The sequence below is a fragment of the Tyto alba genome, unplaced genomic scaffold (assembly GCF_018691265.1).
Source record: "Tyto alba isolate M040663 unplaced genomic scaffold, T.alba_DEE_v4.0 Super-Scaffold_40, whole genome shotgun sequence".
Classification (NCBI taxonomy): domain Eukaryota; kingdom Metazoa; phylum Chordata; class Aves; order Strigiformes; family Tytonidae; genus Tyto; species Tyto alba.
Window position 1 is genome coordinate 22,689,502 of NW_024881316.1, and position 23,911 is coordinate 22,713,412.

The 23,911-nt window shown below is 36.9% G+C and overlaps 1 protein-coding gene across 4 annotated transcripts in view; it reads left to right on the top strand.

Moving 5' to 3' along the window:
- The window catches only part of KHDRBS2 (KH RNA binding domain containing, signal transduction associated 2), a 427,487-nt gene that overhangs the window by 184,886 nt on the left and 218,690 nt on the right, over positions 1 to 23,911 (top strand). For all 4 annotated transcript variants that reach the window (XM_042803483.1, XM_042803482.1, XM_042803485.1 and 1 more), the window contains exon 3: positions 10,527 to 10,643. In XM_042803483.1, the coding sequence (XP_042659417.1) occupies positions 10,527 to 10,643 (117 nt within the window). The remainder of the gene's footprint in view (positions 1 to 10,526; positions 10,644 to 23,911) is intronic.

A 23,911-nucleotide genomic window follows, 5' to 3' on the forward strand; every position in this document is an offset into this window, starting at 1 on the left:
TATTGCATTGTCAGTTCAGATCAGCCAGGTCCTCATTAAAAAATCTTGAAGGATACTTGGTTTTCCTCTCTGTGTAGAAGAAGTAGAACGTAATAAGCTCTAAGGAAGAAATATTGCATTTTCTTACATTTTTTCCTTAGTAATAAAGAACAACAAAAAAAAACAAACAGTATAGAAAATATATGGAAGGAGGGAGAAGAACCAGAATTTTGTAAAATGTTTTTGAGTGCTTTTGCAGGTTTAATTTCCACAGAGCTATGTGAGTTTGCATATGTCAATCAATTTAAAGTAAAGCATTGCTTTGATTATGAATGTGACTTGAGAATAAAATTAATGTTTGTGTAGTGCTTGGTATATGTAAATTGATATATAAATGCTCCTGTAAGTATAATTACTTTAATAACTAAAGGCAAAATCAAGTTGACTAACAGAGTTTTTAATTAGATTAACATAAATCATTTGTGATTTAATACAATGCTGTCTACAAAATTAGATACTATATGCATAGATGTTAAATCACTTCAATAACATATTGGGTCCAAATGAACTGTTCTTATAATTTCCTTGACTGAAGAGAAATTCGAGTTTTATAATACATTTTTACTATTCCAGTATCGCTAACATACATGGGAAAGATACATTAATTTTATGGTTGGGTATTCAACCCTAACTTACCCTGGTTCTCGTTGACTTAGAACTTAACTTCGCAAATATGGTATCTGGCAAAGAGGAATCTTTCACCTAATTTGAAATCATAATTCAGCTCAGTAAGAGTAAGAGGATGTGCTTGGAAATCCCACTGTATTACAACTCCTTTAGATCTTCCTTTTACATTCCAAACTCTTCAAGTTAGAAAAAACTGGGTAGGTTGCTGCCAGTTAGCAAAGAGCAGATGGTATTTATTACTGTGACCAGTAAATTGTGTATCTGTGGGAGTAATAAGCCCAATTAGCCAAATGTTGATTGTGCTTTTAAGTGTTGTAGTCTTAGTACCTATTTCCCATACCTGTGTATATGCTCAATATAAACTTATTTAATTGTGGACTTTGAAAAAAGGTTAGTGGTGCACTTCTGCAGTCTGAATTGTTAGCGTTTGTAGAAATAGTGTTTTAGATAATGCCCTTCAAATGAGCCAGTCTTAGATACGCAACTCCATTAGCTTCTTATTACTTACCTTGTATCTTATTTATTTCTAAATAGTAAAAAGCCTGACTACCTCAGGCTTGGATAGGATGAATGTTTAAAGACGGGTGGCTTTTTCTCCTAAAGAGGCCTCTTGCCCTTGATTCAACAGAATATGACTTAAGCACAAGGGCAAAATCATTGTTAGCTTAGCATACTCAGCAGTTTTTAAAAACACTGCTCTTCTTGAACAGTTTTCCATTAAGGAGCAGTCAGCCCTCAAAGAACTTCTGGACTCTTCAGCAACATGGGTTGGGATCAGTAACGACCCCTGACTGGCGACTAGTTTGCTAACAGCTCTAACCTCCCCAACATGGGCAAAAAAGCCTGAGAGACATTCCTGTGTGCCCTCAGTGTCCTGCACCGCCCCAGCTGGGCTGGCCAACTAGGGTAAGCTTATGAAAAAGTAGTTTATGCCAGGTTGCAGAAGAATGATAAGGCAAAAGCCAAAGATAAAATGTGACATTAGGATCCTCTTTCTCATTTCTGAGTTGAGAAAGCAGGCTCTGGCATGGTCCTCCTGTGAGCATAACCTGGCCCTGCTGCACTTAGCTTGAGTAAAACCCACTTTCATAACCAAGCCCAGTGATTTTAACGGCAGTAGTTTCTGCAGTCACTCCCTGGGCATCCGAGTAAGCAATAATAGCCACATGCATTCAACAAGGCCTGTTTGATTTTTTTTAACATACTTGACAACTCTTCAGGGTCAAGATAATTTCTTCCTGCATGTCTGTGCAGTGCCTGGTATGAGTCTCTCTGGATATTGCTGCAATTAAAATAATAAACTCCTTAAACTTCTTAATTGCAGTTTTAATAGAGAACTGCAACTTTAATTGGTTCCTTGGCTTTTCCTCAGTTACCTTACATCAGAGTTAAAAACAGAATCACACATAATAAAATGTTTGGATGTCTGAAAGATTAGCAGATTATAATAAATCTCACTGCTAATGCATGTATTAGAGAAATAGCTATTCAGATTTTCCTAAGTTAAGAAAGTTTAGCTGAATAAAGGTACATCAGACACCAACATTTTTTTTTCTTAATCAGAAAATTTATTTTCATTTTAAGCCTCATTTAAACTGCTTTATATAAGCTCCACAACTTGTTACCAAATCCTGACAGAAAACTGCTAAAAATGAAAAGTGAGGGGATATTTTTGCTATCTCAGTGTGGACTTGTATCTGGAAGATGTTTGTCTGGAATTGCTGACCATCTGTTTCATGGAGTTGTGCCAAAAATATATTTTCACTGTAGATTTAGATGTTTGCTATGAGCTAGTAAATAGCCAGACAAATATTGCAGCTTCTTCTTGAAGCACACTGTAAATATGAACTCCCAGCACTTTTCAAGGTAAAAAAATGTGTAATAAAAAAAGTGTTTATTTCTTAGGTAAATCTTCCAGTCACAGTAGCTTTAATGATTCTAACTTTGTTACTTGGATTTAATTTATTCTTGAGGGAATTCTATTGATTTAAACCAGAAATTAATTTGGCCTGGAGTTTTCAAGAAGCTATATTTTCCCTTTGAGCATTTAATTTTGAGTCCATTTTTCTCCCCACTCTGGCACTGGGTTATTATTCAAAGCATAATGAAGAGATGAGACCCAGTGATCTCTGAAGGAACAGGCAGCCTTCTTCTTTAGTTCTGGGACCACTACAGTGCTGCAATACTTTAAGAAAGCGTTAGCGCATGTCCTTTGGAGTAGATCTCCAGAGCCCCTCTGAAAGAGTGCATTCATTTTCTTCTCCTGTTTGCTGTCTTCTGACATGCTTGTAATGGGTTTGCTTGGCAAGGTTTTGGTAGTGGGGGAACTAAAGGGCTGGCTTCTGTGAGAAGCTGCCAGAAACTTCCCCCGTGTCCAACAGAGCCAATGCAGCCGGCTCCAAGACAGACCCACCGCTGGCCAAGGCCGAGCCCATCAGTGACGGTGGTAGCGCCTCTGGGGTAACATACTGAAGAAGGGGGAAAAGTTGCTGCACAATGGCAACTTCAGCCGGGGAAAGGAATGAGAATATGTGAGAGCAACAGCCCTGCAGGCACTAAGGTCAGTGAGGAAGGAGGGGCAGGAGGTGCTCCAGGCGCTGGAGCAGAGATTCCCCTGCAGCCCGTGGTGAAGACCATGGTGAGGCAGGCTGTGCCCCTGCAGCCCAGGGAGGCCCGCAGTGGAGCAGATATCCTCCTGCAGCCTGTGGAAGATCTTATGCTGGAGCAGATGGATGTGCCTGAAGGAGGCTGTGACCCCATGGGAAGCCCATGCTGGATCAGGCTCCTGGCAGGACCTGTGGCCCCATGGAAAGGGGAGCCCAGGCTGGAGCAGGTTTGCTGGCAGGACTTGTGACCCCGTGGGGAACCCACGCTGGAGTAGTCTGTTCCTGAAGGACTGCACCCCATGGGAGGGACCCACACTGGAGCAGTTCTTGAAGGACTCCTGTTAGAGAAGTTCATGGAGGCCTTTGTCCCATGGGAGGGACCCCATGCTGGAGCAAGGGAAGAGTGTGAGGAGTCCTCCCTCTGGGGAGGAAGGAGCAGCAGAGATAGCGTGTGATAAACTGGCCACAACCCTCATGCCCTGCACTCCTGTGCCACTGGGGAGGAGCAGGTAGAGAAAATTGGGAGCAAAGATGAGCCTGGGAAGAAGGGAGGGGTGGGGGAGAAAGGTTTTTTTAAGATTTATTTTCTATTTCTCATTATCTTATTCTGATTGGATTGTTAATAAATTAAATTAATTTTCCCCAAGTCGAGTCTGTTTTGCTTGTGATGGCAATTGATGAGTGATCTCTCCCTGCCCTTATCTCCACCCACAAGCCATTCGTTACATTTTCTCTCCTCTGTCCAGTCGATGAGGGGGAGCGATGGAGTGGCTTTGGTGGGCACCTGGTGTCCAGCCAAAATCAACCCACCACACATACCTTGATAAAGTAGAGCCCTGCAAAGTTCAGTCCTAACAAAGAGGTTTCTCAGAAGTTCTTCTCCAGGGAAAGCAAGCATCACATCACTGTAATAAAGGATAATGTTGCATACTTATCCGGAGTACTAAGTTCATTTTGGAAAAAACAGAATGTACTAGATACTAAACAGTTGTTGCCATAAGCAGCTATGTACAGAGGGAGGCAAACTTGAAGTCTGCAAAATCTGCTGAGCTATAGAATAGAATAGAACAGAACTGAATAGTTCCAGTTGGAAAGAACCTACAGCGATCATCTAGTCCAACTGCCTGACCAATTCAGGGTTGACCAAAAGTTCAAGCATATTATTACAGGCATTTTCATGCTTAGAAAGTGTTGAGAAAAATAAAATTTGCCATCATAGTTGTCCCATACCACCTTAACATGAAGGGAAGTCCCTTGTGCATATCAATGAACTATAAGAAGTCCTAGGACAGGACCAGATGAAAACTAATTTATAAGCAGGTCTCAGTCAGTAAGGTTTTATTCAAGAGTGAATAATATCTTTGTCTCCTCTCCTTTTCTTTAACACAGGACTGAATGTAGAAGGATTTTTTTTTTTTCTTCCCATGAATAAGGAAAGGTTTTTGTGACGATAAGTAGCTCTGAAAATGGAAAGACACTTTGCTGCCCCACAAAGGAGCTGATAGCAACAGTGAACAGAACATACTAAGAAATAACAAACCTATTTCATGTTGCCAAGCCCATGCTATTTCTGTTTTGCTGTTTCTAGAAGACATTAATTTATTCTCCCAGTTGAGGGCTTTGTGCTGCTTTATCTTATAGATGGAAACATTTGTCTGTCCCATTCCTTATTTATCTAGGTTTTGTTACTGTTCTGAACACTGATATGTGTATAAACCAGAAACAGTCACTGACACAAACACTTTTTCTGAATGGCAATCATGTTTCTTGTTTCTACTTGTAAAACACATTTAAAATAGTGTGTATAAGATAAGAAATGTTACAATTCTAATAGGGAGGTATTTGGGCTACATCAAACAAGGAAGCATGCTCTTCTAAATGTAAACATGCATTTTCTGTCAATCATTGCATTTAGTTTAAGGCTTGAATGCTAATGCTGTAAACTATATGTTAGATTTGTTACACCTATGGTATGCTGCCCTAAGGAAGTCAAATTCCTTACTAATATTAAATGGAGCTTTTAATCTTGAAAGAACTGCAGATTAGAGTTTTATGTTGCAACATAACAGCAAATTATATGATTCTTTGCTTAATCGGTTACCAGCATTCTTGCCTCCATATGCAGAAGGGAAGTGTGGAGACAGATAGGTGTGGTTTTAAATAGGATAGGTTATATAGGGAGCACTTAGTGCTGCTATATGGTGGCATAGCTTTTGGTGTACTTCTGATGGTGCCACGTGGCCAGGCGGATGGGATGGTGTCCCAAGTGCGTGTGACCATTCTCAGTCCGAGGCTGCTGCTGGTTTCAGGGAGCCCCCCTGCCAGACACCCCTTGTCATCCTGCTGGACCTTGCAGCCTGTGTCACAGCTCTTAAGAGGTTCACAGTATACCTTGGGATGCATAAACAGAGCAGCAATGCCAGCCCACTGGTGCGGTGAGTCTTGCAAGAGAACTGACCATTGTATGGCTGTCCGCTTATTCAGAGGTCAGTTTATCACATACTGAGAATAAAGTGAGTCCCATGTATACAACTGAGGTAAGGATCAATTGTTGATTACAGTTTTCAGCATTAAAAAATGAGGTAGTGATGAAAGTTAACAGCTTCCATCTGCCCTGCTCTGTTAGTCCCATTTGTGGCTGTCAGGGTGGGCTTCTCCCCAGAGAAGGCTCTGATGCCAGGAACCAAGGACATTTAAATACGTTAGTGTTAGCTACAGATTCTGTACAGCACAAGTTCACTATCTTTCTTTTCCCTATCTTTTAGGCAACACAGACACAATAGCAGAGCCGTGTCTGCCTTTGATACCCACTTCGAAGTTCAAACTCCCATTGCAGTCATCTCCAGGACAATTTGTTTTAGCATGCCATATACTGAAGAAACCTTCCCCTGTGTTTGCAACATTATGTAAATCAGATGCTGTGTAAATATCAATTTATAAATGAGTGTTATGTGTTTAATTTCAATTCTGCAATAATTCTATTGATATTATGACTTCTGAGAACAACACTTGACATATCCATATTAAAAGAGGTAAGTTCAAGCATGGCAGTGCAAATAAATACATGTGACGATCTTCTTGAGGTGTTGCAGTATACTTAAGATTATCACAACATGTATATAAACTGGGGGATATATTTTAAGAACTAGTTACTGTACACATTTTGTTTACAGCACAGATTATAATTAATTAATCTCTGGCATTTCATAGAAACCATGTACAGTATATTGAAATAATAAATGTTGAAACTGGGAGACAGACTGCCTGTGCTGTGATACAGCTTGACAACACCTGGTTAGTTTAAGGATTTTCTTCTCAGTGTCTTAGCCTGAAGCAAGTGAGGTGTGTTGATGTGCAGCATGTTTTACTGCAAGGAGTTTTGGAGATGAACGAGTCTGTGATTATATGCATGTTCATGCATGGAGTGCAACACTTAGCTTTTCAGTAACACGGGCAGTTTTTTTTGGTAAGAAATTTCATGTGATTAGTTCTTAAGACTTCTCCACTTCTGTATACTTGTGTATCTAATCTTTGGTTTTAAATACTCAGTCCTAGCATATAGACTTGATCAGAATGTCTCACACTGTCAGTAAGTATTCTCCATGTGTAAGCACAAAGCTTTGGAGACAGATGGGAGCATCACAGTTTGGGGAAAGAGAATAATTTCTGTGTGTCCACATGTGCAGTATCATTTTTGGCTATTTCCATATGTATGTTAAAAAAATTTTATAAACAAAAACTTTGATGGAGACTGAGAAGCCAGTGTTGACTTTGGGCACCTTACAGTCTGATTGCTTGTGTGGGGTGGAGTGTGAAAGTAATCAAGATGCAGATGAACCTGGTGAAATTGTGTGTATATTGTTCAGGGAAGATGTTGGGGAATCTGACTGCAGATACCCGATCGATCTGCCGAGCTATATTTTCTGTCAGGTTTTTTTCTGCATGGGAGAAAGTTTATTGCCCAGGTGTTGCCACATGAAACATCTTGAGCATTTGATTGTAAGTAAAACATCCCCTGCTATTACCAGATCATTTTCCACTGAAGATATGCATCTGTCTCCCCCAGGCAAATGATAAAAAAATCTACAAAAATAATGTGCAAAATCTTTGCCATAAACCAGGAAGGGTTTCTACAAGCACACAGAAAGCCTAGCTCACATTCATAAATATGATTGAGAAGTTAAGCCACCTATAAAAACATCCAGTAACACAACAATAATCATATTTTTCAAGCGGAAGTCTCTTTTCTCCCCAGCAGTGAAACCTTTCTGATAATAATTTCTCTTCTGTATGTCAGAATTTCTCAGCTATACTCTCATAATATGAACAGATACTATCCCAGAGACTTAGACTCTACTATTATTTGGAGAAAATTTGTACACATGGTGAAATTTAATCAGAACCGAGATTGCAAAGTAAGATCTGCATTTACAGTGACTGTACCAGGAGTGGGTGTTCGAGAACAAGGGTCATCATTATACGCAGTCAAACTGCCTCAGTTTCACATTTTTCTTCACTGCAGTTGAATGCTTTGGCCATGTCTGTGACCATAACTGGAGCTTAAGCTTTACAGTACTAAAAGTAGTTCTGCTTTGATTCTTATTCAGCATGTCTTAATAAAATACTTAAGATTAATAAAGTTGTTTCAAATTTCTTACAATTTGTGCTATTCACTGAAATGTTCTCTTATTTGTCCTCTGTTTTTGCCCACATGTGAATATAAAGGATTTAATTTTTCATAAGTTATTGAGTCAAAGTTACTTTATCAGTACATTCAGACTTCGGGGAGTTTTGTGATTATAGACTGGTGCCAAGGATAGCCAGTGGCCCTAGACCTTACTGCCACTGGAAAGACTGGGCACAACAGTTGAATGCATTGGCTTTTCAGCAACTTTAGACAAAACTGAATTAAGAGCAATTCAGTTATTCAGTTGTAAGTAACTACTTGCTTCCTGATGTGTGTTTTTTAGAAGGTGGATGAAATGTGAGTGTCTGTCTGCTACATAATCAATAGAATTAAAATCCTCAGCCACTTATTTCCTGTGAAGTGATTAAAATCCACTTTGTACATAGTTTATGCTGGCCATACCACTCCTTTTCAGCCATATGTCAAGGTAATTATTAGACAGTTTATGAAGTGCTTAAATATAAATGGTCAGCATAAATCTTCATAGAGTGTATTTGAGTAGTTTTATTCCATTCAGAGAACAAATGGAGTCGAGCTTTGGCTGACTTTATCATAGTCTCCTCCAAACTTACATAGTGGTATAGCTCTTTCAGCTTTCAAAGGGCAGCTTTTCTTAATATTAAGAGACACTGATAGGATGTATCAGTAGATGGTTCTCCGCTTGGTCATATATGTGGCACAAAATATTTGGTGTTGTAACCTGTGAACAGCCATTCTACATGTAAGGGGGTCCCTGCAGAGGAACAGAAGCTCTGCTGTTTGCTTGACTGTCTCTAATAAACCTTCACATACATTAAATGTGTAATTTTTGAAATCTTATTTCTATCAATATGTTAAGTCCAAGGTCTAGTATTAAAGTCGAAATTGCCATTCCTTCCTCACTGTTTGATTTATTTTCATATGAAATTTAATAATAAATTTCAATCCCACGACTTTTAAGCCATGTTGTCCCTGGAAGAAGCATAGCTACAGTTTGAAGACATAGGACTGTTGATGCCATGATGGGGCATCATCTCTAAATTCTACCCCATTTTGGGGGTAATATTTATTGAAGAGTTGATAACATTTATTAAACAAAGAGATAGATTTGGACAAAAATACAGCACACAAGGTTGAAGAATCTTTATTTGTAGATTCAAATCTTGCTGGTTTTTTCTTCAATGTTACCACTTACCACTCCCACCCTAAACATGTTATTTTGCTGAAGTAATTTATGTTGGTTTGGGTGGCAATAAATTTCACCTTTCATATTTATTTTTCCTGTGATTACATATTATTTTCTTTAATGGTTTATTTGAAGGAAGTTACAAGTGATTTGCAATTAAGACACTGGACTGAAATCCAGCTTGGGTTCTGGGGTATCTGGCTTAGTTCTGAGATTGGGTTTTATTAATATGGCTCATGCCATGTGTTGTTGTATTCAACACAAGACAAGGTGGAAACAATATTTCCCCATTTTTTCCATTTTTAAAATGGAAGGTAATTCAAAACAAGGTATATAATTTTAGACATTCATATGTATTTTTGACAGCAGCGCATTCTTGATTGCTATTTGTTATTGTTGTTTTCTTTAGCTCTGAAATAAAAACAAGGAAGTGCTGATACAATTACACACCTTTTTCCTTGGCTAAGCTTATTCTTTGTTGAAAGCCAGGCCAGAGTACTGTCTGTTCAGACTTGAACATAATTTAGAAACATCCTAAGCAAGTGCTGATGATTCCCAGTCAACTTCCAAAGACAGCATGCCATTTAAAAGATTTTGGAAAGCATAAAAAGTAATAAATTGAAGAGACTATTGATAACAGAATAAACAAATTACTGTTACTTAATGTAGTCCCCCCCCTTTTTCCTCGTTTGTGTTGACATACCTTTAACACCTCATTTTTTTATTGTTCTGTCTTCTGATTTTCATTTAGTTATCTGTCCTCTTCATACAGAAAAAAACAATATATGTGTCACAGGAACTGTTCAGTAATTAAGGGTATTAGCAGCATGTCAGACAAAGCCCAGTGTTCTTAAAAATCCTCTTAGAAAATAGCCTTGAACACTTACAGTGATATGTTGTTTCTGATTAATTCTGTTGCTGGCAAAACAGATATTTGAAGCCGATACACAAAACAGCACTTATTTTAAAATCAATGTGTAAACATCAATTCTTAAAAAAACATCTAAAGTTCTAACTTTGAAGAATATATTACTTTGCCAATAAATCTGGCTGAGGAAAGAATGTATGCATTCTCTGGGTTTCACCTATACTGTCTGATAAGCAAAGAGCTTGTTTAGCTGTTAGCTAAACCTAAGCAGCCACTAACCATTTTTGTCCTAGGGAGAAGCCTCCTGGAGTTCAAATAAACCATGAATGCTTTTATTGCCTTTTGCACTAGATGAGAGGGTACTTCAGTTCTCCAGACTTGAATCCCAAGGAATTAGGCTTAGAACTAAATGGGAGTATTTTTTTTTAAAGGAAAGTAAACTTCTGGTTTTTTAAGCAGCTTGTTTGTAAATGTTTATTAAGTATTTGAAAAAGTACCTCTTGGTCTAAAGTAATTCTCTTATTTGCTTTCTAGTTCAATTTTGTTGGGAAATTGCTTGGACCAAGAGGAAACTCCTTGAAGAGATTACAAGAAGAAACAGGTGCAAAAATGTCCATCCTGGGGAAAGGATCCATGAGGGATAAAGCTAAGGTACTGTGTCTGGATTCTGGTTACAATTAGTGTCAAAACATTTGTGCTTTAGCTGTTACACTTGGATTGCCTGTCTACTATTAATGATTCAATTAATAGACTCATAACAGACTCTGACTCCAAGGTGAGTTTTTTTCAAGTTACATCAATTACTTAAATACATTTTTTCTCCTGCTACACATATATGCTTCCCATATAATCGTAGACCTCCACAGTTGCTGTATTACCATTGTTATTTAAATAATTAACCTAAAAGAAAAACCAGCTTAAAGTTCATTTGTTCTGAGAGAAGTCTGTTTCTCCTGAGAAAGTATAGCTTGTATAGATTACTGCTGTAATATTGATGTACATAAATAGGTTTTCTCTTTTGTTTATTGTTTCTTTAGAGATAGGATTCTTTTAAAAGGTTGACTATTTATTAAGGGCATAGTTTCTACTAAAAAGGTAACAAAGTGGACGTTTTGCTTAAATGTGTGTAAAAATGCACGACAGAGAAGTCAAAAATTGTGTTTGAAATCACTGCCTCGTCAATGCACCTAAGGTAATGATTTGTAAGGTAGGGCAACGTCAGATATATTTGGCCTACAGAAGCAAGTAATGGTTGCATTGTGATTTCTTACTTTACAGCCTGTAGAACAGCAGTATTATAGTCAACACAGAAATAATGACTGCTAATTTCATTGAACTGTATATTGCCTTTAGTAATGTTGTGCATTATTCTGCTTTCCTTTCTGTCACCTCTCTCATTCATCTCAGTAGCTAAAATAATGAAAGCAATAATATGCCAGAATAAAGGAAAGACTAATCAGGATTTTATGGTTGGCATTATTGGTCTTGGAAATGCATATCAGCAGTCACACGTACATTATGAGGTCTCCAATTGCAATATTGAAAAAAAAAAAAAAAACCAAACAAACAAAAAAAAAAAAACACAAAAAACCCACAAAACAGACAAATTAGGTACACAATGTATTGCATTTTTTCTGAGATTTCTTTATGACATTGGGCATACTGACACTTCAGTGATCTACTTCACACTATATTTTATGATAATAAATGTTGAATACACTACAGATTTTATTTCTAGGTATTGACAAGTAAAATATTTTATGACTTTTGGCTTACTTCTGGAATTATAAAAATGACTCCCTCGATGAATGAATGCATGTGCTGCTAAGTAGAAGTAATTTGCCATCAGTACTGCATCTGCCAGTTCCATTCTCAGCCACCCACTCAGATTATTATTGCCAAGAGCATCAATTGCCCAGATAGAGTAGTGTGAAGGGCTTGTTACCAGCCAAGCATGTTTAAGCACGCATAAGTAGGTAGACTATGTCCTCTGATTTTGAGATCGGTCACTCTTCTTATCACATCATTTGGATTTCATCTGATCATAATGAACAGTGCCAGCATGCCAGTTATTACATTTACTCATAAGTATGTCAGCAAAAACAAAATTCAGGGTATTTTTTTTCTCTTCATAGAGTATTTAGTCCTTAAGCATAATTTGAAGTTAAGTATGAACTTCATGGGAACTCATGGTGTAAAAAATTAAGTTCTAGAGAAAAATAACATTCAGTATAGCAGTGATGAAAGCAACTTCTGTAGAGAAGGCCTTGTAAGTGACTGTTATCTTAATCCAATTTAGATGTTACTTACTCAAAAGAAAACAAAGTCCCTGTGCAATTACAGTGAGAGATAGGGATTATCTGATCTGTGTACATCATTGTTACCAGTTCCAAGCAACAGAGGCTGAGAATCATCATGGGATCAGTAATAGTTACAATTAGCATTTCAGAGAGGATATTCTAGGTTGAGATACTGGTAAAACTTAAAAGAATGTGTATTTGACTGTGGGCATAAATAATACTGTGAGTTGCTACATTGCTAAGGAAAATACAACTTGCTCTGGTTAGAACAAGCCCACTAGTCTTATTTACACAGTATTTTTTACTGATTTAAATACAAATTACCAAAGTCTGGAGGCTTGTTGTGGTTATTTTGTATCACGCAAGAAATCAGCTTGTGTATATTGGCAGATAAGTCTTCCTTCTCGAGGAATTTTCAAAAAAATATATGTAATTTTTCTCATAAACTAGAATTTCCTTAAAGCTGTCTATATTATGCCGTGAACCATAATAATCCCCAGGCAGGCCGTAGGCATGTGTGCTTTTCCCCCCCAGCCCATTGCAGCTGGATGCTGAACTGCATCAGAGCAGCAGAAACAGAATTTCTGCTGGAAAATACTAAGTGCATTTATGCCCTAAATCCTTAGGTACTTAGTGTTTGAAAAGAGCTGATCCACTGATTTGGGCTTTTTTAGTGCCAAAATTACAAAAGACAAATGCTTGGCTCTATAATGAACCACTCTAGCCATATTCTGTAATTCTGGGCATATGGAGGGGCAGTTTCCAATTCTGCAGAGGAGACTCTGTCAAGGGAGGTATATCTGCTTTTCATAATTTCTTTATCGATAAAAAATAAATCTGTTGGTAAATTTCAGACTAAAGAATTTTGGCTGTTCCTTTCCAGAGCCTCAGGGGAAACTTTTTAAAAGGGACTTGGGATTTTTGAGTATCTGCTGTGCCTACCGTGTGGGAACAAGGTAGATTAATTTGAAAAGGCAATGCAGCTCACTTAAAATTAATATTGGGAACAACTACAGTTGTACATTAAATACCACAGAGTTTATGTATGTGTCACAGAAAGTTGTGTTAGAAGCTGTTGAAGAGATGCCTGAGTGTAACTGCAGCAGTTTTGCAGAAAGTTATTTAGGATATAAGGAAAACTCATGATTCTTCCAGAGCAGCATGGCTAATGTGAGTACTTAAATCTCTGTGCTTAAGCTAATGCCACTGGCTCAATAAAAGTTTAGTTTTCTGTAATAGGAGAAAGCCCCTACAGTATTCTGACAGGAAAAACAAGCACCATCACGAAATATGGACAGTCCACTAGACACAGCAGAAGATGATGCTGGCTTTTAGATACTTCTTCCTTTTGCATTTGTTGTGCAAGACTGTAGCAAAAAATTGAAATATTTACTAGCTGAATAACTCCCATTTTTCTTTTGAAATCATAGAGAAGGTATTATTCAACATGTTGAACATAGCCACGGCCACTGAGAATTGTGCCCACCATAAGAGCTCAGCCAGTTTCCAGTGAGTTCTTAGAACAGGTTGAGCTCTCACTGTCTTGATGACTTAGAGGCTGCCACTAAAGTTTGTCATTCCTGTAGTAATATAGTGTTATAAATATGCAAATACATTCTTTAGCGCAGGTAGTGTTGAGATTAAACATAGTCATTTTGAGTTGCTTGGCTTTTGATTCTTTTCCATTTCTTCTTCTTCTTTTTTCCAAACAGCATGGGAGGCAATTGTAAAGGTAAACAATCAAACTGAATTGACAGGAGAAATCTCATTACAATTGGAATGAATTGATTGCTTTCATACACAGATGCAGATTTTCTCCTTTTCAACAATGCAATGAATGCTTTCCACTGTGCCATTAAAAAAAAAAAATGTACGCAGTGAGCTAGAATAGCTTTTTTTACGTAAACTATAGGAGTAAGAGTATGGATTGTCTTTAAAAGAAGCAGAAAAATATGTAACAGTGTTTCTTAAACACTTCTATTTCTTGAGCTAGTTACCTGCCAGAGTTTCGTAGGAGAGTGCACAGTCTTGAAACTTGCACTATTTCTCCATACTCCCTGGTTTTAGATTATTTATATGACCAGTATTTTATTATTCAGATAAATTACAAACCAATGTGCAATAAACATGCACTAGATAGTATATGTAACTTGGACTTTCTCTTTTGTGGAACTTCAGAACATCATATATGAGAAAGCAAAATGGCAATGATTTCATGTATATGGGAGTGAAAGGAAAATTTTTGTAGGAAAGCCAAGAATATTTAGGGCCAGAGATAAAAAAATCTACACTGGTGTCATTAGAACTGCCTTTAAAGTCTGCATGTTCTGACAGCAGATTCCTGGATATCAGGGAGAGTATGTGGGAAGAGTCAAAAACATACCCCTCCCCTTCCACGTTTCCCTAAGAACCCTCTACTGACTGGAGAGAAAATACGTATCTAAGAGGCACTGGTCTGAGGTGGGACCTCACCCTTAATAACAGGAGTGAGAACAGATCAATAGAGTTAATCATAGTCCAGTACTTATCTGCAACATGACATCATCTCTTTTTGTTATGTTTTTTTCAGAGGTGAACTATACCAGAGTAGATAAGGCTGTATATGGTGAGGATTGTTTGGAATGGCTGTATGTATACCAGTAACTAATTGGTATGGTAAATGCTGGTAAGAAGGAGCAAATGAAGGCCATGATCCCAGATTAAAAACTGAAATGGTGAACAAGGCATAAAAAAGCAAAAACATGTTGAGAAAGGGAAGAAGACTGTCTTGAAAAGAAAAAAAAAAGGCAGATATAAATCTTCTGCAAAAGAAAAACTCTACCTTATACAGAATTTTATCTTTTGTCTTTCCCATTGCATGTGTAACTTTATGGTGGGAACATTCAAAGAAAGAGGTGGTGGAAATTTTCCAGTGAACACTATATTATGTAGAAAAGAGGCATGTGGAGGCTCCAAAATTCTGAAACAAAGAAGGATTGTGAGAGAAATCTTAAAAATGTTCAAGTGTTTTAGCTGAAAAGTTTTCAGGATAAAATGTGTGCTTTTTTTTAAAAAAAAAAAAAGGTTTTTATTTAAGAGTTAACCTAAGTGAATATGTTTGGAAGAGCTGAATAACCTAAGAATGATGCAAAGTTTTAATTTTGCTTTAATATAATTTTGAGTGTTACCCAAAGGAAGATTTTTGATTGCTAATCATTGTGTTAAAAAAATGAAAAATGGATTGTAAACTGATTATTTTTCCTGAAAACTCATTGTACATCACCTGCAAGACTCTTCTTGCAAGACAGATTAACTGTTTAAACTGGATATGCTCACATTGTCTTTGCAGAAGTCACAGTCACTCCTAACGTCTTTTAGAACCACTTTTTACCCACATAAATCAGGATTTAGAAATTAGTGTATAGTCAGATTACACGGCTATATATTAGATAAAAAACAGCTGATATGTCAATGCTACAGTAGCACATGGGATGTCAGCCACACATGAAGAAAATGTAAGTCATACTGTTTGAGTTAAAACTTCTGACTACTGATGTATAATTGCCACCCCAATTTAAAGTCTTACTTTTTACCTAGAGAAATCCTATCAACACCAAATCCCATTTTGCACACTTTCTGTGTATTACCCATTTCTTTCATTGTTTAAATTTCCATTTACTTACATCTTTTGTCCTGCTTCTTTGGATGATGCTGTTATTAAAGATTCCTGTTTCTTTCCTATATAACATGGGAAATTAGAGAACAAACTTGCACTGCAGCTTTGAAAAATCATGTAAACTACTGACTCAATGTTTTGTCATCTACTGAATGAACTTTTAACTGCTTTCTTCTTCCATGTTTCAGTTGTTGTTTAAACTAGTTATTAAATAAAGAAGGTTTAATTGCAGAAGAGTTAATTTCAGTAGAACTATCTGCCTTTCATTAATCTGTGGGTTAAGTGCTTTTGAAAGAAGCTCCACTGCCACTGGACAACAGCTTGTCCCGTTAAACAGAATTTCTTGCATTAGCTTTTCTTTTTAAAAAACAGAGGTGTTAAGAACTTGTTGGCAACTGAAACGTTCTAAAGTTGGCATGCAGAGAACCTACCTAGATTCAATGATTAATGTATTGACTTTAGTGTGTTTTTTAACAGCCATATTATGTGAGTACCTTAGAAAAGATTTTCAAAATATGGGAGAGTTGCAGTGCACACTGGTCTGTTCCCTGCAAATGCTAAGTGCCCAGACTGCAATCCCTCAACCTTTAAATATACGCTCAAATATTTTACAGGATTAGGTTCATATATATAATGTGAAGAGTATCCAATAACTTTTTTCTTTGAAGCACAATATATTTTTTCATTAGGTCATGTCTACCATGAGTGTACTGTCCTAATAGTGGAAAATGAATTCTCTGATAGCATTCTCTTGACATCATTGTTATTCGAGATTATATAAATAATGCTCAGATATCCCAAAAGGAAAGAAGAAAGTTGCAGGTTTTGTCAGTAGGAGGTGATGAGCCAAGTCTTGCATTCTATCAGTCCCCAATCCTATTCCTTTACTGAAACATGAGAACAAAAGTCTTATTTAGTATCATCTGTTTCAAAAGCCTTTGAGTGTCATTGCCTGTTAGAATCATTTAAACTTATTCAGTACGGTTACATATGCAATATTTCCTTCCAAATGACAGTGACAACATTCTGAACAAGAATAAGTAATTACAAAAGACACTAGAAAGTTGGGGAAAAAAAAAAAAAAAAAGTAAAAGTCATATAGTGGTCTTGCACCAGGTTTTGTACTGGTGCCACTCCACTCGTGCTAGTGAGATTGCTCACTCTATCTTATGGTTATGGTAGTTAAGCCCAGTGTGCCATCATGAGGTTTCAGCTTATATATGGAGATAAAAATTTGGGATTTTCTACAAGAAGGCCATTTTAGATCTTTAAAACAGAACCTGTAGATTTAATTCCAGTTACGTTCTGTCTGCATACCTAATCAATGAGTCGCCCTCTGATAGATAGTCCCTTATCTATTAGAAGGCTAATCTGTGTTAACAAGCATCTCCTCAGTATCATTGACCAGTAACTTTGGATTTGGAACTTGGCTAGAAAGATCAACTGCCTTTTATCCTTCAATTTATGCAGTTTCAAATGACCCGTGACACAGTGACGCGTAGCTGTTTCAGTTTGTGCTATAAAATTTTGGGAAATTCTATTTGTTTCCATTTCTGTCAAGTTTATTTGTTTCCTTGTGGTATGGATTTTTCCTTCCGAAGGTGGTTTGTCATATAGATGTTGAAGATTTAAGATGTTTTCTCTGACTTCCCTCTGAGTTTTAGAACCCCTTTAAGTACATAGCCCATCCTGCTACATAGAAAATAGTCTTTTCCCCAGTCCTTCTTGGGTTAAGAACAGGTTTTCTTTGTTTTTGCAGGGTGGCTCAACAACTCTGACATTGCTTAGAGGAGTCAGGCTTGAGGAAAGCTTTTTAAAAGCTTTTAATCTGTATGTATATGTGAAGAGAGAGAGAGAGAGAAGGAGGATATGTGTGGTGTATAGCTGTAACTCATGATTAAGCATAAGTCATTCTGTATGAGCCAGTTCCTGTTGTTGTCTTCTGCACAGTGACTAGGGATGTCTGTCTTCTATCAACAATTTAAAATTCCCATGCTAGCTATTTAACATTCAACACTTTTATTACCAAAAGATGCATAATCGCTTCTAAAGTTTCAAGATCACTTCATAACCCATTTCCTAACTCTTTCTACAGATTGGTAGGAAATTCCTGGTAAATGACACCAGTTCCATTTTAAGAGGAGCATAGCTGAAGTAACATTACTCTCAGATTATCACCAAATTATTCAACAATGTTCTTTTCACTTTGGTATAAAACTTACTGTCTTCTCAAGACATACTTGACTAAGCCTCCAGACTATTTCATGTCCTAAATGTGGATGATGTGTCACGATTTTTTCTGTTCTGAGTTTCATGCAGCAGGTAAAGAAAAAACATCAATAGCAAACCACCCTTTATACCACAGAAAGATATCAATATCATTATAGGTCCTCAAACCCCACAAAACTACTGTTTCCTGCCTGTGTACAAGGCACTGTGGCTCCTTGTCTCTTCCACAGTGAGTTCCACCTTGCTTGATTCTCCCAAGTTCTAGAAATATCTCTTCTCTAGAGATGGGGCTTGTGGCTTATGCTGCCTGTCAGCTCTGACCTGGATTTCAGGATCTAGGTCGGACGATCGGGCAGGGGGGCCATATGTTGGCTTCTCCAGTTGGGTTCCCGTTCTTCTCTGGATCTTCTTCCTGGTCACTGTAGAGTATATGAGCAAGATGTTGTTGTCCCATTAGAGAAGTCATCTGTGTCTCTCAGTAAGCAACCTGTTCCTACTCTCATGGCAGCTGGAAATTTTTTAGTTACACTTTGATAAAAAATGTTACTTGGGAGTGAAGACATCAAATTTCTGTCAGCAGGCTTTTACATATTACTTGTGAAAACAAGTATTACAATATCATAGCTAGAACCTAATTTACTCTAGCTTTTTTTCATATAATTAGATACTTACCTATACACAGTTTCCCCTCCTGAAAAGGGACACAGGTCACAAGGTAGGTGGTGTTCCTCAGTATTGGAGCTTTTTTTCACTGGTGCAAGATCTGACCTACCATCAGTGTTAAGAATTAGCCATCAGGAATTGCTGGGTGACAGAAGCACCATATTTATCTCCTGACTGTCTCTCAGCCAGTCCCTCCCTGAGGCAACAAAAAGACCTCAGTGAAGATTGCTGTGCTGGCATTTTTCCTCAGTGAATATTCCCCAAGAGAGAAAAATCCTGAACTGAACTAATCAAAAATACTGTATGGCCTTTTCGTCTCTCGGAGATAAATTTTGGACTATACGTTTTGGGCTGTGAATACTGGAAACAGTCTGCCTCATTGATTCTATAAATTATTCACCCATGATTTCTTGGAAAAAGCTATAAATACCAAACAATTTGTGTGCTTATTAAAGGAAACTGAACTAAAGCCTCTGGACTTGTTGATATGCTGGGTTTTTTTATTAAATTATTTGGTATTACGTAACAAAGGCTTGTTTCTGCATACACATAGAAAATTGGAATACAAGTTTTTATTTAAAACTGGAAAGATGGCAGAAAAATCGAGATTACCATATCTTTCTAAACTTGACCTATATTAATTACTGGTGAAAAATTAAAGTTCGTAAATTGGTAACATGCACAGGTAGGTTGAAAGAAACAGGAAAATGGGCACTCATGTAAGTACCTAAAATGTTTGAAATTTAAATAAAATTTGAAAATTGTTATAATGATCTCCTTTGACTCCTAAGGAAATCTCTAAGATCTCCTCTAATTATATCAGTATCCCAGAAGCACATTTCTTGTACTGCTCAATCCAGTGACAGTTTTGCTAATGACCAGTGAGGGGATTAAATCACTCGTAGTATTTTGCTGACTGAGCAAATGAAATTCAAATGCAATCTCCAAATATTTCTCTATTAATTTTTAGACTAAAGTCCCAGTCTGAAGCGTGAGATGTTAGAATGGTTGCAGAGGTTCAGCCAGATATATCACTTTAAGTATTTTCTGCTAACTTGATTCATGGAGTGACAAAATACTTCCATGTAATTAGTGATGGCATTTTCAAAATGGAATAACCAAGAGGGCAATTTAACTCCGTGTTAAAAATTTCATAGTCTAAGGCTGATAGTTAAGAAAATTACATTGTCCTCACAAAATAATTATATCAGACCTCAAACAGGTGCTGAAAAATCCCTATTTTATTACTGATGTAACACAGCTATGATATTAAAAGTCTTCATTGCCTCCCTCGCATCCAATGTTAAAACAGACTTACATATTTCTTAGCTCTGACAGAACATTTGTAAGACTTACACTGCTGTTTTTAAAAAGGTGGGACAAATTCTCCTCTTTCTGCTAAATTAGACTACTTGCAAGGGGCAAAACATTGAGAGAGTGCTTCAGGTTTATTCTTTCTATTCTGTGTTAAAAGTGATGGAGGACCATGAAACTTTAAAGGAGGCAAAGCAAATAAGTGGCAAAAAAGAGGAATGTGGGAATGGTAAAGATCACCCTTAGTGAAGAAAAATATGCGTTATTTGAAGTAGTGAAAAAATACATGCTTTCTGTTTTGCCAACTTTTAAACTTTTAGTAAATTTTTGACCTGAAAACAGTTTACATTTTTTTGTTTGTGAAATATTGTAAGTTTTCTAAATATCCCAGCAAAGTAAGCAAAGCTGTGTACCCATGTATTATGCATTAAAAACAAGCCACTGAGTAACTCAGCTGCAATTTCCCTCTGTCTCTAATGGTGCCAATTTGACACCCAAAAGTCTGAGTTTGACATCCAGATCTGTGCCAAATTCTTCTTGATTTCAGGTCCTTCAGTTTTCATTAGCCATAGAATCATTTGGTGCTTGTTGGTGCCATTCAGTTGCCACCACTATCCACGGGGGGGACTCTGGTGCCTCACCTTGTCAAAAAGGTTTGGTTGTGAGACCACAAAGGCAACTGGGATATCCCCTTCTCACGCACATGGCATTTGCAAACCTGAATGGTGCAGTCAGTGTGAGTCCTGACACTAATGTCAATGTCCTTGAATCAGGCAATAAGTTTTCTTGAAAAAACTAAGCTCCGGAATTAAAAAACCAGCACATTCATGTGTGAGAGAGAGAAAGATAAAAAGAGTCAATGTATACTTTTTCAGAACAGTGATTTATATTTCAAGGTATTTGGTTTCTCTACATGTGACTTCATAAAGACCAGGTTTGATCTTGCTGAGTTTTGTTTTACAGTTATTGTTCTTGCATATAGATAAATGCAAAAAGAACTGCTTTAAATTATTTGTAGCAATTATGTTAATTCCCAGTTTTCCATGCATAATGTTATCTGTACTCTTGAGGATCATGATAAATACTTTTAATATACTTTAATGGGTTACTGTTACAAGGAATTTTGCATTGCCACAATAGAGGCAGCATTACAGTAAATTAAATTACAGTGCACACAATTAAATAGAATAATGAAAAAAATCAGACTTGGAGCAACAGCTCTTTGGAGTCCTCTGAAATGTGATTCCGTGATAAACATAATAGGAAAAGATGGTGAGTGGAATTTAGATAGCTAAGCTAGATATTATTTTGTTTGTAGTATCTCCATCAAGGATTAATGTTCTTTTATTCAGAGACATTGATTAGTCTCTAGATCGTTTTTCTGATTGATTACTGTTGTAATGTAGCATTCCTTTTTCATTTATCTACCTAATATCAATATAACTTTAGAGCTATAATTTCATCGTGGTACAGTTGTTACGCAATCTGCAGTAATTTGTTCCTTCTCAATAATTTCTTTAAGGAAATCTGTGCAGATTTAACTTGAGTTTATAGCCATATATTACCAGGAAAAAAAAAAAAAAAAAAACCAACGCCTTCATTTCATCTTCTCTGAAAAAGAAATATTAATTTTAAGTATTCTCTGACAACAGCTGCTTTCCAAGAACACTTGAGCACAAGTTATATTTCTGTTTTATCAAACATAGCTAAAGTAAGGCATGTGTGCAGCTCTGGACAGTCATTATTTTGAATATTCAATGAAATTAGGTATGATATTAATATTGCAATTGCTATTACTGATTTTTTCCTTATTTTTCTTATTTCTGTTATTTTTGTTGGAGATGAACATGAATTCAATCAGGTATGGAGCTAGCATTTTGAGTCAGGAGGAATATAAATTTTGCATTTAGTTCCCATCACTGTGTGGCTCTGGCTTTCTCTCCTAGATTCTTAGTTTTCCCACAACAAAAGGTAACAGTTCTTGCCCATCTACTTTAGAGGTGAGTACAGAGAATTAATTAATTGATAATTATAAATCTCTTTACAAATACTTCATGGTATTGCACTAAATTCAGAGTTTTCTGAGTTCAGATCAGTGAACTGTTATCCCTGCAGAATACATCCCACTCCTAAAGACACCTGTGGTTGTGCTCAAGGCTTTCAGGTTCTTTTCCCTTTTTTGTACTGGTATATTTTACCTATTTATATAGTTGGATATTCCATTGGTTTAAATCAGATCAACTCCATTTATAATTCAAAGAAGAATGAATTTTTATTTTTACAGAATTTGGGGAGGAGGTGGGAAGGGTAGCAGTTAGCAGTTAAAATATGCACACAAAGCCTTATCCTGATCCCCATCTTTTGCTTTTCACACTGTCTGAGGAGTTTCTTTGAAACCAAACGTTTAGAAGTAGCCCTGACACTTAACACCAGACCCTGATCTCATAAACTGTGTTTAGAAGATATAAGAACACGATTGGAATTTTTATACCTTATGGATGTGCAAATGCTTTGCTGAATTTAGGCCTGACAGTCAAGTCCTCTCTTCATGTGCTAACAAACCCTTGCTGTGAAAGTCAATGGCTGCATGTTGGGAGTTTCTTCTTTGGTGCTCCAGCAGATGAATGACTTAGGGGATATCTGTAACCTTTGAAGAATTCACTTAGTAATTTTTTGAAGTGGGAAAAAAAAATAATAAAAACTGCTCTGCTTTTCTCTCCAGCTACAGGTCCCATTTCATCTCGTATTATATTAAAGAAGTCTGTTACCAAATGCTTTTTATCTGGCATGAGAGGAAAAGAAAAAGGAGGTTTCCTTTATATTATGTTGTTAATCCTTCTCCAGAGGTCCATTTATAGGGTAGAGAGATAGAGGGAATGGCCAGCAAGCCTTGCTTCTTTAATTAAAAATATAATTAACATGTAACTCTCTAAACTCTAGTGTAACACTGGTATTATATTGAGTCTCTGGCTATTAAGAGACGTGATCCATAGGTGCATATGTAAGTCCAAAAATGATGTTTCACATTTTTTTTTAACTCAGTGGAGCAAATGTGTAGTCCTGAATAGTTTGACAATAAATTATTCTGGTTTACAGTTTCAAGGCCAAACTGTTGGTGTCAACTGTTGCAAACAGAATTAATATTTTAGTTTGTTCTTTCAAAGATTTAGCTGCAATTGCTAAAACATGCTGCACAGAAATGAATCTCTTGCAATCGTCACACAATGAAATACAGGAAGCTTTTTTTTAAAACTAGTTTTATGTAGGAGGCTCAATCATGTTGCTAAAAAGTCCTTGGTAAAAATATTATGTGATAGTGAACCTCTGAATCAAAATCTTTTTTTTTGTCCCCTTGATGATCCAGACCCCATATAATTTGTAATAAATATCAGATGAGACACCATCTTTTACAGTTCCTGTACTAGAAATAACTACCTCTAGTTTTATCAGTTTTCTGTGGTCTTCTCTTTCCCCTTTCTTATTATGCAAGCAGAGCAACGTCATGAATCTGCAGATTTGCTTTCTCCTTCCATGATGCAGGCAGGTATCACAGGAAATAAAGTAGTGTCTCGCACTGGCAGCTAGATTAGGTAGAGTGTGATTAATAACGTAGATAGATAATGCTTATTATATACACCAAATATTTTGGGGGGAGTAATTTCTTATCATGGTTTTTCCACTATTCCAGTTTTGAGTGGTCTGCATGTCCTGTGGCTACTGCCTAGTGCTACCATGCAAAAATATGGATAAATTCTCAG